We start from the raw sequence: 15,966 nt of genomic DNA, 5'->3' as shown, positions 1-15,966 counted from the left end.
ATGTGTACTTTTTCATTTAATCGCTACCCATCCTCGCTAGCGTCGTGATTTGAACCTAACGGTCTATCGGGCGTTAACCAACACATATGTTAACGCTAAGTCATCGGCATTGCGCGCCTATCAATGTTTGGTCATACCGCATCCCGCCGCCGCTCTAGTTCCGCAGAAACGTAAAAATAAGACCCAACTTATTTAACGCGCCGCCACGTGCATCCAAAACCAAACAAACAACGCAATTGTCGTTACTAGTGCAAGTGTGTGTCTCGAAAGGTTGAGAAAGATCGATTATCTGTCTACACATCGAATCTGAGGCATAAACGTGGGCAAATATGAAATATATCCTGGTCACTGGCGGCGTTATTAGCGGTGTTGGCAAGGGAGTCATTGCTTCCTCGTTTGGTACTCTGCTCAAGTCGTGCCAACTCGATGTGACATCCATTAAAATTGATCCGTACATCAATATAGATGCTGGAACTTTTTCTCCTTATGAGCATGGTGAGTTGATGGGGCTCATATAAAAGTGACTATGAAGACGTGTACATAGATATGCATACGCGATGCTTTCAAGCATACATTTTCTTTGGCAAATTTTCAATATATCTATGTACATACATACATATGTATATATCTTGCCTGCTTGCGGGCATCTGTATGGGTGTCTCGGTACATGTATGCAGAAGAAGAGTTTTCTAGTCACATTGGCGGAAGGTGTATCTGTTGTTGTCGAAGGTCACGCGGCTTGTTGCAACTTGACCACCGCCGCCACCACATGGGAAGGAGGGGTGAGGGAGATAACTAGCGTGGCTGCCTATCAGCTGTTTCCCCCTCACGGCAAATAGAGCTCGCACGTGTCTTGCTGTAGTATTTTCATTTAATTTTAGTTATTAAGATTTGAAAGCAGCAGCTTTGATTGTTCGTTAACGTTACAAGCTGCAAAAAGAATGTAATAGAATATTAATACAATAAAAAACTGCGTCGCGGATAAACAAACTGCTTATAATATTAGAGATTTGTAAAAGCGTTTACTAGTTATTGTATATGCACTGGCTGAAAGCTTTTGGGAAGCAAGAGGAAGTGGGAAAAGTTAAATATCTCACCACCCGCTTTCTCTATGTTTATACCTTTCCTTCGAAAATCATCCCTCAGCCGGCATCCGGTTGCTGTTCTTGCTCTCTTTTTCGATTACTTGACATTGAAAACTAAAGTTTTCCTTTACTCTTTCCTTTCATGTTTTAGCCTCTACTTTGTTTTTTTTTTTTGCCCGTTCTCGTTTTTCTTGCATTTACTGTTGTCGCAGGTTGCCTGAGTAAAGGAATATGTGGCAATGTGGTGGCGGGCGAAATATGACTGTTGAGGTAACATTTGCTATTTAAGATTAAATAAGAAATAACATATAAAGAGGAGATGTATACTAACTGATAGTTCCTCATGCACTGCAAGGATAGGGTTTTCTCTGATAATTTTGTTATACAGTACCATGCCGTGAACTTATTTCACTAAAAAAAGTTCCTCCGCCTCCTCTGGATCGGAAAAGGACACCACCAGCAGCAACAGAAACGCGGCACTGTCTGTGCCAGTGCAACTACTGTGCTTATTCGTGTGGCCTTGGAGTGCACTTGAGTGGCGGATATGTACATGTACATGTACATGCACACACATACATAAGTACATCTGTAATTCATGGCAAGAAAGGGGACCAACTACACGTGTCTACATCTCAATGTACATAAATCGAGAAAAATCATTTTTAATTATGAATATGAACACTTGCATTTTTTTTCTGTGTTACAGCCGATCTGTGGATCGGTACTTGCGGTAACTTTTACTTTTATTACATTAAAGAGACAACCAAGTGTCCATAAAGATCAACTGGTAGAGCAGGTGAAAAGATGTATTTGAACTTCTTTAATAATTTTACTTAAATTTAGTAAAAATCGAATAGCATCGTCATTTAGTTTTTACAAAACTGAAAATTTACTTTATGCTTTATTCAATTTAAAACGAGAAGGGACGTGTGAGACGCTTCTTACACGTCACAACTTTTATTCCCGATACTAAGTACATCTGTACCTTAGCGGTTTTTTGTCAAATTTTACATTTTGTCTTCATCTGTCGTCTACAACACTTCTCACACCAACACGCTACTTAAGCTCGCCCCCCCTCCCTAGACCCACACACTGCAGACTCACGGCAGAGACGCGGCAGAGGCAGCGGCTGCACACTGCAGATGCAGAGTGTGAATGAGAGATTGTGAAAAAAGCAACAAAAGCTGCTGGACGGGGTGGGTTTAGGCACTGCAAATTAATTTCTTCATTATGGCTATAATAATGATCCAGTAGGATCCCAATTCGGTGATCAGATAGATATGGTTCTTCACTACGGAATTGTAGCTTTGGGAGGTTTTCGCCCTTTTGCGGGGGCGGGTCTGATTTTTGAAATACACTTGTATCAGTGTAAGCATACAGAACTCTGGATGCAAAATGTGGTGGCTCCAGCTTTTATGGTCTATGAGATCCAGGCGCTCAACAAGACGGACGGACGGACGGGCAGACAGACATGGCTCAAACGACTCGGCAATTAATGCTGATTCGCACAAATACAATATACCCTCTTTACTCTTCGAGTAACGGGTATAAAAAAAGTTTTCTTAGAGTATGTTGAAGAATAGCAGATGCTCACAACGGTACCCTTGAAGTCTTAATGTTTAGGTGCGAAGCCTAATATGTAAAGAAATCTATAAAAAAAAACAATCTATGCACATGTGTTGTTTATGTACATATGTATATTATGTAGATATATTTTGTTTCTATAGCATAAAAACGAACTGATAGAATAGTATACATATGCGTCGATCGCTTGTCCGCAAAAAAGGATATACCAGTTTATTAAAGTTTATTAATAGTGTTAATATAATATTAGTCAATTTGTGTAGTTTTAATAGTGTTTTCGGTGAATCGAACCACAGTGCTGCTCTCCACCTCATCGCGCCGCCACCACACTAGATTACTGTCATTTGCATTTTTCGCCTACTCTCTCCGTTTTTGGGGGTCGAATTGCATTCTCTGCATCTCTTCTCATTTGTTGTATTGTTGTTGTTGCAGTACGTCGAAAGTATTGGAGCGGTTGGGGGTTCTGGGTGCGGCGGGTGTGAGTGGAGCGAGAGCCAGAGGAAGTTTAAGAGCGTCGGGGTTGGTAGGCGTCAACACCAACTGCGGCACATGCGTGCGCGTGTGCTTCATTTGTTTTACGTTAATGTGGCTTTGGCTGCCATATTGGCTACTGGCCCCCTCAGCTACTCTCCGTCTGACGTCCATCTTTATGAGTTACTCCACTCGACGAGGGTGCCTTCTACATGGCTTGTGTGTTTTTGTCTCGGCCATCATCTGTCGCTGTAGCTGACTATGTTTCTTCTCTTGCCTCTAATTCTTCATCTTTGTGCCTGTTCCCGCAGAGGCTTTTGCATGTTTTTGCTCTCTGTCATTCCCATCTCCCCCGCAGCAGCATGGTCGCCATCACATTAGCGTTTTTAGCCATAAAAGAGGCAGCGCAACTGAACCGCCTGCTGGTATTGCTGCTTCGTTCCTCTTTCCATCCGTCTGGTTTTGTGTTAGTGTGTGTGTTTGTTTCGTTGGGCCGTCATCGGCGTCAACATCGCTAGCAGCTGTTGCTCTGTACGCTCTGCTCTGCTATTAACGGCCGCCCCTTACCTAGACCTAGCCCCTGTCCCCCGTTCCATTCCGTCTTTTTGGCCTGCATTTGCTTTGTTGCTGGCGCAGTTGTGCTGTTGCTATTCTGCTTGCGCTTTCTTTACGCTCACGTTTCGCGACGGCAATAAAACTTCTGCCTGCGCCTGTTTCTGATTCCACTCCACTTTACTCCTCTCCTCATTCGTAGCTGCCTTGTGTGTGTGTGCAAAAATTAAATGGAAAACACCATTTCGTTTCTACTCTTCATGATATGGACCGTTGCTCCGCGCTGACTGGCGTCTGAGGGTGAGGGCCTCCTCTGGATCCCTCCCACTTCCCTTTCACACGCACAACAGCTGTCAATACAGGCATGCAAAAATATGTACATACATTTGTATATATGGACATATATGTATGTGTGTACATATGTACATACATGCGAACAATTTTAGGCGATACAGTTAAGCCATAACTTTATCTCTCGTTGCTTTTTCGATCGTTCTCGGTTACAATCAGGACATCGCAGGATACCTGATAATTGCGGCAATCTTCAGATATTAAAGCGAAGGCTCTGTTTTTGTAGTAACATAACGCTTGGGAGAGAGAATCGCTCATATGTATGTATGTACATATGTATGGCTTTATGTAAAATTACATATTACATAAGCTTATCGAATTTCTTCTACGGTATTCTATGCTTTAGCTTAACCATTAAACTGTTATTTAATTACATAAGACAATAAATACGGATCACAGCCTGGACTTGCCCTCTTATGTTGAAGCCACCCTCCAGTAATGTTGCACCTCCCACCCATTTCCCCCTCCACCCGTCGCACTTGTACATGCCTGGGCGTGTGGGGCAAGCAGGCGCCATCTACAGCCAAATTCGCATCGATTCGCTTTAGCAGCGTTGCACCGCCCCCGACACCCGCACCTGCCACGGCCTAGCTGCTGGTTCTGCCATTCTGCCTCTCTGTCTGCCATTGACTCCGTCTCCTCCTCCTGTCGCGTGATTTTAACGAGCCTCCCCACCTATCTTCTGCCACCTCTTCATGGTTTATGCTTTTCGCTCGCTTCCGCGCGTTGATTGTCGTTGGCGCAGATGTTGCTGTTGCTGCCGCTGCTCCACCGGCTCCACCTCACACAGACAGCTGGGCTCTATCTGCGCCAGTGTGTGTGCGTGCTGGTTAGCCGGCAAACGTCGCCATCGCGCAATAATATGCCCAAAAGCAGCAGAAACAGCAGCAGTGAGCAGAGCAAAGCAAAGCAGGCTGGATGGCGTCGGCCGTTTTTAGCGTTTGTGCGCGCTGGCCTCCTGGCCACCCAACCCCACACACATGCACAGCTACATTATATGTATGCATAGTACATTATATGTACATGAATGTATGTGTGTCCGTGTGTCGCCGGCAAGAGCTTGTGGCGTGGCTTTGACTCTCCTGTCCACGGCATGGGCCTGGGTCTCGCTGGCGTTTTTGCGTTTGAGTGTGTGTTTTTGTTGTTTTTTTTTCGTTGTCGTCGTTTCAGCTGCCGCCGCTAGTTGGCACGTTTTGTTGGCTCTCGCTTGGCTTTTGGGGGCTTGGACTTGGGCTGGCTGCAGCCTGTCGTGGCAGCAGTGGCGTGGTGGCGGCAGCGGCAACAGCCGCGTCAACGGCGCTTCGCACTTTGCTCTGCTGAATTTTCAATTTCAGTTGTAAGCTGACTGCAATCAGCAGTGGTTCGTGGTTCGAATTGGGTCTTGGTGTCCGTTTCGGTTGGCGCCTGTAATTTCTCGCGTTCATCGTCCGGCAAGCACACGCTCTCTGACCAACGGGATAACGCCGAATACGGGCCAAGCGGACAGTGGCCCGAGCGCATAAACTTTTTTAATTTTTAACAACTTGAACGGTTACCCACGCCCACAGCCGTCGAGGCGCCTTACCGCCCTAACACCCACGCCACACCACCACCGTTTGCTGCTTTCTGCTTCTCGCGCCTAAATTTTGCACATGCATGGACATACTTGTATGTACATAAATACGTACATATGTATGTAAGTGAATATGAACATACATGTGTATGTATGCTTGTTTTTAGGTTCATATGTGTGTGTGTCTTATTGATTTTAAAGAGCTACAAAAACAGCCGCAACTTTCCGAACTGTAGTTTTGATGGGGAAGGTGGTGGAGTGGGGTAACTAGCTCTTTCCTCAGACAGGTCTTGTCCGATGACCTCTCTTCCTTCTCTCGCTCTGGGCTAATTTCAGCGACAGTTGCCAGCAATTAGGTTGGATCCGAGAGGGTGGAAGAAAGGGCAGGCCAGAGCAATATGACGATGATTGCGAGAAAGCAAAGAAACACAATTTCTTGCCCAGAGGTGGGAAGGGGGAAATCAGTTGTAGAAGTATAACGGACGTTGGCGCCTCTGTCAAATCAATACCTTGTGCAGTTCAAGATCTGACCTATAAATATTCGCGGAGAATTGAGGATGTTCCTATCTCAATGTCACTTGTCACTGTACAGTGAAATCCCTTAAATAATATCCAAATTATCTAGTGAAAATGTTTCAGGGTGTGATCGACATCTCTTAACAGGTTCTACCGTTTCATTCGATTCGATGCGAATTTCCTACCAGCTCCTCAGCTCAGTTGAGTGTGTGTGTGTGTGTCTGTGTAAGGCTTCACAACTTTCCTCAGCAACCGCCAAACTTACGAAATTCTTGGCTACCAGCAGAAAAAGCACAAGCTCAAGCACCTCACCACAGCCGCTCTAAAGCCTGCGACTGCTCTAAATCCCCCTCCAGGCATATCCCCCCCCCCCCCCCCCCCCCCCCTCCCACCCGTGCCCTCACCCAACACACTGTCGCCGACCGTTGTGCACATAAAAACGGCAAAGGCAACGAAGAAAACGAAAATTTAACGACTGCGCAACGTGACGCATTATTTGTCTGGCTTGGTCTGTACGGCCGGACTGGCCTGGCCTCCGTCTGCTGCAAAAGCTAGCTGCCGCCAGAAATTGCTTTTGCCCGCTGGAATACATACATATGTACATATAGCCAGCCAGGCCGCCTGCCTGCCCTCCGCAACCACACTCTCTGCCACCTCACGGTCCTAGTCCCATTCCTGATCTCAGTCTCCCCAACCTCTCTGTCTCCTCTCCATGCTTCGCCTCCTGCTGCTGCCGTTTTTAGTATTTCGCACTCTGTGCACGGCAACGTCGACTGCCAGGCAACGCCAACGACGGCGGCTGCAAACATTTTTGCATGACTGACTGAAAGCCGCCTGCGCCTTAGTCACTTACACAAGCACACACAAATGCACGGGCCAGACCAGACGCTGACGCTGGCGAGGAGTGATGGTGCTGAAGTGTGAGGCGGAGGAAGGCAGTAATGGTTGTGGACGGTGAGGAGGCGGGGTAGAGTAACTGTTGGCTGGTCTTGGTCGTCGTCTCGGTCTCCGTCTGTCTCTGGTCTGGCGTGTTTATAATTTGATTTCGCTTCTCTTCGCTTGCTTGCTTGCTCTCTGCCAGGCTTTTTCGATGGATGGCAATGGAGAGCAGAGCAGCATTTCCTGTCGCTCATCTCTAATTGGCTAGGCCTACGAAGGAATCTAAATGAAGTCATTGTGTTGTGTCTTCACACAACTGCCATTAGCTGCACTCACAGTACCATATCCATAATCTTGATAGTTGGACAAATGCCAAGCGGCTGGATTACAGCAAAAATATTCTTCATACCCAAAGCATACCTAACTCCTAAAAACTTGTCGCCAAAACTATCCAAAACCTTTGAGGGTTAAGAAAATCAATCTATGATAGATTATCTACCGCTCAAGTAAATCCTCATAAGCTGCCATCGTTATTGGCAGCCCTTCTTGATATGCAAGTCGCTTTTAACAATTATTCGGCGAAGCCTATCCACTTATTTAAACTGTCAGGGAATACATACAATGTATTCAGGAGTAAGGACATGCGGACACTGTAGCCGAACACTGCAATTGCTACAGATCTGCACTCAATAACGAATCTTCTTTATATCGGGTATGGTGCCAAGAATAGCTGAAAGTGCAAGAAACCGACAAGATTATTTATGACGATCCAGAAACATAAAGATATCGGCAAAGATTTGTGAGCAGGACGAGCATTCCTGCTGCGATAGTGATAGTAAGGAGATACAATGTGTTTTGGCCATGGCTATGAGTGGAAGCGGTAGCACTCAGATCGGTGCGAAGCAGTGAGTGGGGCGGAGAGAGAGAGAGAGAGAGAGCGAGAGAGCTATCTGAGTTGATGGGAATGGTGGCAGTGTGTGTTTGTGTGCTATTGAAATAAACATGCATTTATTCGTTGGCCTACACAAGTGAAAAAAAACAAAAAAAAAAAACAAAAAGTGTATTGAAAGAGAGAGTGAGAATCGTTGTACGGAGGACGCGCAAAGATGGCGCCAAAAAAATCAACAATTGTGCTTAATGTGGAGCAATTCATTCACGACATCGAGGAGCGGCCGGCCATATGGAATCGCAATTTCCACTGCAACAAGGCGTTCCTCGAGCAGATGTGGGACGAGTTGAGCGGAGCGCACAAGCTGCCGAGTAAGTAACGCTTCGGAAGGCCAGGGGGCTTACCACCCCACCTCTATCAACCTCTACATGTTGCTCTCTATTTGCCAGAGATTGTGCTCAAGGCCAAGTGGAAGGGGCTGCGCGACAACTTTAGGGTGGAGTACAAGCGGATACCGCGTGCCGACAACGGCGACTTCCTGGTAGATCCGGCCACCTTCGAGTCCAAGTGGCTGCACTACTACGCCCTGCTTTTCCTAAGTGAGTTCTCCCAGCAGCTAATCGGGCTTGAAAAAATCCATGGCCAAGTCCCTGTTCATGTTCATGTACTCCACTCCTCCTCCCCAGCTGATCACATGCGTCATCGCCTGCCCAAAAACGAGCAGGATCAGTCCTTCTACTTTAACCAGCAGAGCGAGGACTGCGAGAAGACTGTAGTGGAGCCAGACCTGACGAACGGCCTTATACGAAGACTGCAGGACAGCGACGAGGACTACGACGAGGATGATATGGAGGGCGAGGCAGATGGCGATGACAGTGAGGTCACCCTAGAGGATGCCATACCCACGCCTCCAGCCGCCCACCAGACAAACCAAGTGAGCACCACGCCGCTTGCCACGGGCGTCCTGAGGGCCCAGGAGGAGGCCCATCAACATGCCCTGTTCAAGGCAGGCCTTCTGCGCGCCCAGCTTATGGAGCTGGAGAAGGAGGCGGAGGACCTGAGCAAGAAGCCGCACCCGTTTCAGGCAGAGGCTGTACAGACACTAATGGAAACACCATCCGCCAACTGCTCCCCGCCGCCGATGGTAACCACAACCTCATCCCAAGTGGCGCAGTACGGATCAGATGCTATCCTCGCTCCGGCCTCGACCACGTCCACGTCCGCCTCCTCGGTCTCCAGCAATGTGGGGACTCTGGTCGCCAAGCGCTCGGTATCCCCGCCGCCGCTGTACAACAAGGCCCACCATCCGGTGACCACAATCGCTGCAGGGCATCACACGTCCAAGGACCCCAGCGATGACTTTTCGACAGCCCCAGCAGGCGGGGCGAGTGGCGAACACCTCAGCTTCAACCAGCACTCCTATGCCAATGGGCTGATACCCGCGCTAAAGTTGAAGCGACCTCGTCTATCCGAGGACAGCAACTTCAATGGCTCGTCGACGATGGATGGGTCTCTGGTGCCAGAGGACGACGACTACCACTACTTGCTCAGTCTGCATCCGTACATGAAGCAGCTGACGGCTGCACAGAAGCTGCGCATACGCACCAAGATACAAAAGCTTATTTTCAAGGAGCTCTACAAAGAGGATCTCGAGGAGTCAAAGTAGGGCTTCTCCCCTGCTCCTCCCTAGACTCGCGTAACGCCCGCAATAAGACTGTACATACACACACTCCCCCTCTTCCTCGTAGAGTAGCCGTAAGCATTTAGTCTTAGACCGTACTTGTCCATGCCATGCCACTTGATTGACTTCTAGTTGAGCGCCACTCACCAGGGATTCATCCCGGGGATGCGCCATTTACGCTTAAGCTCAAATACCTTGAAAATAAACTGTTAACACTACAAAGTGTAAACATTACAATCTTTCGAGATCTATGGGAGGAACGGCATGGGTCCCGGATCAGGTCAATGGAATTTGAATTGCTAATTCGCGAACCATATTTTCCCCAGGTGAAGTGTACGTTTTAGAAGATGGTGCCGAGGTGGATCTGGATCTGGGCAACTATGAGCGCTTCCTGGACATCACACTGCATCGGGATAACAACATAACCACAGGGAAGATCTACAAGCTTGTCATCGAGAAGGAGCGCACTGGTGAATACCTTGGAAAAACTGTTCAAGGTAAGTGGGGCCGCTTGAGTGAACCTGAAAAAAACTCATTCCTCTTTATCATCTGCAGTTGTGCCCCACATCACGGATGCCATACAGGAGTGGGTGGAGCGCGTGGCACAGACGCCCGTGCAGGGCTCGTCGAAGCCGCAGGTCTGCATCATAGAGCTGGGCGGCACCATTGGCGACATCGAGGGCATGCCCTTCGTCGAGGCCTTCAGGCAGTTTCAGTTCCGGGTGAAACGCGAGAACTTTTGTGTGGCCCATGTGTCGCTGGTCCCGCTGCCAAAGGCCACAGGGGAGCCCAAGACGAAGCCCACACAGAGCTCGGTGCGGGAGCTGCGCGGCTGCGGCCTCAGTCCCGACCTGATTGTCTGCCGATCGGAGAAGCCAATCGGACTGGAGGTCAAGGAGAAAATCAGCAACTTTTGCCACGTGGGGCCAGATCAGGTGATCTGCATCCCTGATCTTAACTCCATATACCATGTCCCGCTGCTGATGGAGCAGAACGGAGTCATTGAGTATCTTAACGAGCGGCTCCAGCTGAATATCGACATGAGCAAGAGAACCAAGTAAGTGGGCAGACGGTGCAAGATTGTTGTCTGTGAATTTCACTCGGATTCGAATTAAACCTCTATTTATCGTTTTAGGTGTCTGCAGCAGTGGCGAGATCTGGCGCGACGCACGGAGACGGTGCGGCGGGAGGTGAGCATCGCCATTGTTGGCAAGTACACCAAGTTCACGGACTCGTACGCCTCAGTGGTAAAGGCCCTGCAGCATGCTGCACTGGCGGCTAATCGCAAGCTGGTTCTGGTGTTCATCGAGTCGTGCCAGCTGGAGCAGGAGACGTTGGTGAGCGAGCCGTCAAAGTACCACAAGGAATGGCAGAGGTTGTGCGATAGCGACGGTATTTTGGTGCCCGGTGGCTTTGGATCCCGTGGCATGGAGGGCAAGATACGGGCTTGCAGGTGGGCGCGTGAGAACCGCAAGCCGATGCTGGGCATCTGTCTGGGCCTACAGGCTGCCGTGATTGAGTACGCGCGCAACAAGCTTGGCCTGACGGACGCCAACACCACGGAGATCGATCCACAGACGGGCAATGCCCTGGTCATCGACATGCCAGAGCATCACACCGGCCAGCTGGGCGGCACCATGCGCCTGGGCAAGCGGACAACCGTCTTTGCCGAAGGCTGCAGCAGCATCATCCGGAAGTTGTATGGCAACCCGAAGTCCATTGAGGAGCGGCACCGGCATCGGTACGAGGTGAATCCTAAGTATGTGCCACAGCTGGAGGAGCACGGGATGCGGTTTGTCGGCACAGACGAGGACAAGACACGCATGGAAATCATTGAGCTGCGCGATCATCCGTATTTCGTCGCCACCCAATACCATCCAGAGTATCTGTCGCGTCCACTTAAGCCGTCGCCACCTTTCCTTGGCCTGATCTTGGCCTCCGTAGATAGGCTTACGCAGTATATCCAGCGCGGTTGCCGCCTATCTCCCCGCCAGCTCTCAGACGCCTCGTCAGACGAGGAGGAAACTGTTGTTGGACTAGCAGGTGCGACGAAATCGTTGAGTGTTCTAACGTTACCTGCAACGACGGCGCCGACTTCGAGCAATGGACTTTCGCGAAATGACTACAAGAGCAACATTAGCACACTGCTGGAAAACGCAGGCGCATGGGAGGGGCCTGGCGTTGGGGCGACTAATGGCCATGGAGGAGATATTGAAGAAGAGTAATCCAGAGTCTTCTTATTTGAAAGTGAACAACTAATCCCCATAGTCACTAATCTCGTCAGTTTATAGATCAAATTACAATTACCATTATGGGACATTGTTGTGTCCCAAATAGTTAAGCGGATAGTGTCATTTTTTCCAACTTAAAGCATACAAAATTCGAAAAAAGGCGAAATTTAAGCCGTTCAATTAAACGTACAAATAATTTTAGACTAAACAGTGAAGCACTTCAAAATTATAGCTTGTTTCTCCTTTAATTGGTTTTAATTACGCAGTTCTGTGTTACGAATATCTCAAGTCTAGATGCTCCTTTGGTGATGTGATCTGTAGACTGATGCGAATAAAGATTTTAATTAAATAAAATACGGATCTTTTTTTATGAATATATGATACAATATTGTTTACTCGATAGCTGTTGTCAATACAATACTGTAATGTTTGGTTGGCTACATTTAAATAAATACTCTTACCCTTCAGATCAGAGCATGTGAAAAAAAACATTCAAGGGGCAACTACAAAATACTTACATTACAAGGAAGAAACTATATGACTTGGGACTTATGACTCGTATTTTTTCGGGTTTCAAAACTAAGAAACGGAATTAGTTCTTTCCTAACTTTCAAGTGGTGCACGGTTGTGACCACACTCGGATGAGAACAGCAATAATCAAATGCCTGTTTGACAAAATATATGCTAGCCTATGCCTATGCCGATGCCGCCTGCTGCTGTCTGTACTCGGTGCGGAGGCCCGTGCCCCGTGCTCAACAAAAATAGCCAGGGCAGGGCGTACATTTGGGCTCACTTGCGGTGGATGGCTGCTGGCCAATTGAGTTCGGGGCAGAGCGTACAGCAATCCAAGAACAATGCTCATTCCTCGTTTTCGTTCAATTGAGTTACGTGCGCAAGCAGGCTAATTTAGAACCCAGAAAAGCAGAAAATTAGCTATGCAGCAGCAGAAAGGAGAAAAGAGAAAAAACCCGAGGCATCGGAATCGTTCGAGGAACAAGTGCAATCAGGTCAGCAAACAAAAGGACATTGCAGAGGAAATACCTCCTTTAGTGGTCACAACTCAGGAGGCGGAGCCTGTGAGCGATCCAATCAGGTTGATACAGGAGCTGTTGCGAAGGAAACTACTTGCCAAGAGGACAGTTCCAGGCGCAGTTCCTATTTCCAGGGAACACGAGCTGGCTGGATCCCACCAAGCGACAGCGATGCCATCAAAGCAAGCCAAAGAGTATGAAAGGAAACCGAAGACTCCAGCAACTGCCTCTTCAAGTGCCAAGCAATCAAAGGATTTCAGAGGCTATGAAGTAAACGACTTGCTGAAGAGCTTGGGCAGCAGATTGCAGAAGGGTTCGAAATTTTACCCTAAATTTTGATATTATATAACATTTTACGTGCATCCCACTTAGGAGACGGGGAGTCGCCAACAGCCGCGATGTTAAGCAATCTGGGCAAGCTCTTCAGCCAGGCTCCTCTCAGCGATGTGGATTCCTCCGACGATGAGGCCGAGTACATTGAATACATATACAAGCCGCGGAAATATTTCATGGCCTCACTGTGCAATGTGAGTGGCAGCAGTTGGCAGCCACTGACCTAAACCACCTTTTACCCCGACTTTACTGTCGTTGCAGCTCTGTGCAGCTGATCTCTGCGGACTGAGTGCCCTACCTTGTACCCGCTGCGGATTGAGCTACTACTGCAGTAACAGCCATATGAGGGAGGATCAGGAGCACCGCCAGCTGTGCTATTCCCTGCGCCAGGCAATGGACCACAACGGTAAGCGGTGCCACAAGCTACCACGAGTACCATTCGCCTGCCCAGTTCACAAACCATAATTTGAGTTAATTGCCAATTATCTTTTGTTGCTCGAATCTATGTAGGTCACGAGATGTTCTACAAGTGCGGTACATTCAGTGCCGATCAATTTCGTTCGTATCGGATTGTGTGCATACGGCAGGTGGAGAAGCAAATTAATCGAGCGCTCTCCCCCGCGGAACAAGAGGTGTTACTCTTTCCCCTCATTTGCGGGGACCACAAGTGCCGGGAGTATCGCTTTAGACGTCTTCAACTCTGTGGCGGCTGTGGGGTATTTGCTTCCTGCAGAGATAAGCCAGACCATCGGAGTCCGGAGCATGCCAAGTGGTGCGGGGCCTACGGACTGTTCAAGGCCCTTGTCATGTTCCAGGCCAATTTCGGAAGGCTGGAGCCATCGCTGCCCAACAGGGTCCTCCAAGAGCTGCCCATGGCCTGCTGCAATTCCAGACAAATGATGAACAAACTTAGTTTAAGTGAGTATCATTAAAATCAAAATCAAATTCGTGATCTCGATCATATTCTCCATCTACTTCCCTGCCAGATGTCGTTAATGAGTGTGAGTATGCTGCCCTTACGCAGATCTCCACCGGCCCCCTGACGGCCTGGTTTGCTCTGAAGCTCTGCGAACGCTTGCGAAACTGTGAGCTGACTCTTCATCTAATAGGAGCTGAGATCGAGTTTGAGGTGGATATGCTGCAGAAATGGGAGCTCTTTTTTCTGCACATAATGCCAGTTCTGAAATGCCTAAATGTCGTATTCGTGGGACCAGAACTGAACCCCAATAACATCTCTTTTGGGCAACTAATGAAGATCAAGTGAGTGGAGAGTCTTGGGTTTCGAATATTTGGATCTAAATGAGAGTTTTATTTTATTTTAGATGCTGTCGCTTGTGCCGCAAAGCTCACAGAAAAGTGAACTATTACTTTGAGAATAGCCTCTATCACGACTACTGCAGCGAGCCGCAGTTTCTCCAACCAGATTTGGGTATAACCTGAGTAATATATTTTACTTAGGCACGCTTTTTTTATGAGTTTCTAATCAACAGTTTGTTTTTACAATGCGGGTTTGTATCGGTCGACGGGATATGCTTTGGAGAACACCTGGCCTGACACTATAAAGTCCTCTCTCAATCTTAAATGCCCCATTGTGGTCACCTCCTATACCAAATACGAAGCTCCTTTGGACATGGCAAAGTTCGTCGGTCAATCGAATCGTCATTTGAATGTTGTGTTGCCTCCTACTACAAATCCATTCTCATCTGAGAAGCCAGAGCGTAATTTCATATCGGACAACGAAGCTCCTTTCATATTTAAGAACTTTTACTGTTTTGTTGTCGAGTGAGATTTACTTCTATTCGAAATTAAATGTAATTTCCGTAGGGTTTTCATTTCGAATGGTATGTGAGATCAGAATAAAAAAAAAGCAAAAGATTTCAAGCGCTAACAATTAAAGCGCAAATGAAGTCGAGAAAATAACCGACGACGAGAACAGAAATTGGAAAGATATATGTACAAATATGCATATGTTTTTATATTTATCTGAAAAGATTTGTCTGTAAAAGATGGATTTGGTAACAATGTTGATAATACGGCAGCAACGAAGTTGAGAAGCGACGGCGTTTCCATTATTAATGCATAAAATTTTGAATAAAGCAGTATAAAATCTGCATATAAAACAATTACAGCATACAATTACAATAACAACTTTTATTGGTATATTTATTTTTTCCAACCCCCAAGGGTCCGGCCACCAACCTCCACCCCTCATTCTGCACATTTGGCGGCAGGTCAGGTTCATACGCCAAGAACCGAAAACAAAATAAAATCATCAAAACGAATTTTCGTTCCATCGCATTTCACAAAGTCAGCGTACCATTACTTGCAGTGTCCGTGTGAATCAAGACAAAACCGGTTTGGAGCGCTAAAAAATCATTGGCTACACGCACTTATACACATAGAGTAACTATAACTATATAGTTGCTTTATGCTTATACAAATGTAGCTGGGACCATAAAGCAACTATATAAGGAGGCCTCGTCGGTGGTAGAGTTACTTGCTGCTTTTCACAATTCTCAGTGTCGAAAGGGCTCTCGCTGATTAATCATTTGAAGGCAATGTGCAAAAACATAATAATTGTTTCATGGTTTAATTTTTAATAGTTTGCTACATAACAGTAGCCTGTGTTCTGAAAAAATAAATATTTAAAAAAAAATTGAAAAAAAAATTTTGTCCGCAACCGACCTTCCGCGTCGACAAGCAAACGTGCACTGAGAATTGGGTAACGCAGCGAGTAACTCTGCCACCGACGAGGCCTCCTTATATAGTTGCTTTATGCCCGGTGTTATGATCCGCCTTTTTGCCGTCCTG

The 15,966-nt window shown here is 47.4% G+C and overlaps 2 protein-coding genes across 4 annotated transcripts; both read left to right on the top strand.

Annotated features, from left to right (window-relative positions):
• The first annotated feature begins 133 nt into the window (after nucleotides 1-133).
• Nucleotides 134-11,896, top strand: LOC117580544 (CTP synthase). Of its 3 annotated transcripts, none has more exons than XM_034267138.1 (4): nucleotides 134-495; nucleotides 9,887-10,057; nucleotides 10,116-10,617; nucleotides 10,696-11,896. In XM_034267138.1, exons 1-4 carry the CDS (start codon nucleotides 330-332, stop codon nucleotides 11,783-11,785), a joined length of 1,929 nt encoding a protein of 642 aa, XP_034123029.1. In that variant the 5' UTR covers nucleotides 134-329; the 3' UTR covers nucleotides 11,786-11,896. The 3 variants fall into 3 exon arrangements, with proteins under 3 accessions (XP_034123029.1, XP_034123030.1, XP_034123031.1); XM_034267140.1 differs by lacking the exon at nucleotides 134-495 and adding an exon at nucleotides 8,004-8,250; XM_034267139.1 differs by lacking the exons at nucleotides 134-495; nucleotides 9,887-10,057; nucleotides 10,116-10,617; nucleotides 10,696-11,896 and adding exons at nucleotides 5,740-8,250; nucleotides 8,329-8,478; nucleotides 8,566-9,794.
• Nucleotides 11,897-12,615: 719 nt separating this feature from the next.
• Nucleotides 12,616-15,279, top strand: LOC117580488. Its single transcript, XM_034267073.1, has 7 exons — nucleotides 12,616-13,135; nucleotides 13,195-13,349; nucleotides 13,417-13,561; nucleotides 13,666-14,073; nucleotides 14,142-14,415; nucleotides 14,478-14,584; nucleotides 14,646-15,279. The coding sequence occupies exons 1-7, from the start codon at nucleotides 12,727-12,729 to the stop codon at nucleotides 14,939-14,941; spliced, it is 1,794 nt and encodes a 597-aa protein (XP_034122964.1). The 5' UTR covers nucleotides 12,616-12,726; the 3' UTR covers nucleotides 14,942-15,279.
• The last annotated feature ends 687 nt before the right edge of the window (nucleotides 15,280-15,966 follow it).

Source organism: Drosophila guanche, unplaced genomic scaffold, assembly GCF_900245975.1.
Source record: "Drosophila guanche unplaced genomic scaffold, DGUA_6, whole genome shotgun sequence".
Taxonomy (NCBI): domain Eukaryota; kingdom Metazoa; phylum Arthropoda; class Insecta; order Diptera; family Drosophilidae; genus Drosophila; species Drosophila guanche.
Note: the sequence above shows the minus strand (reverse complement) of the source record. Positions and strands in the feature narration are given on the sequence as shown.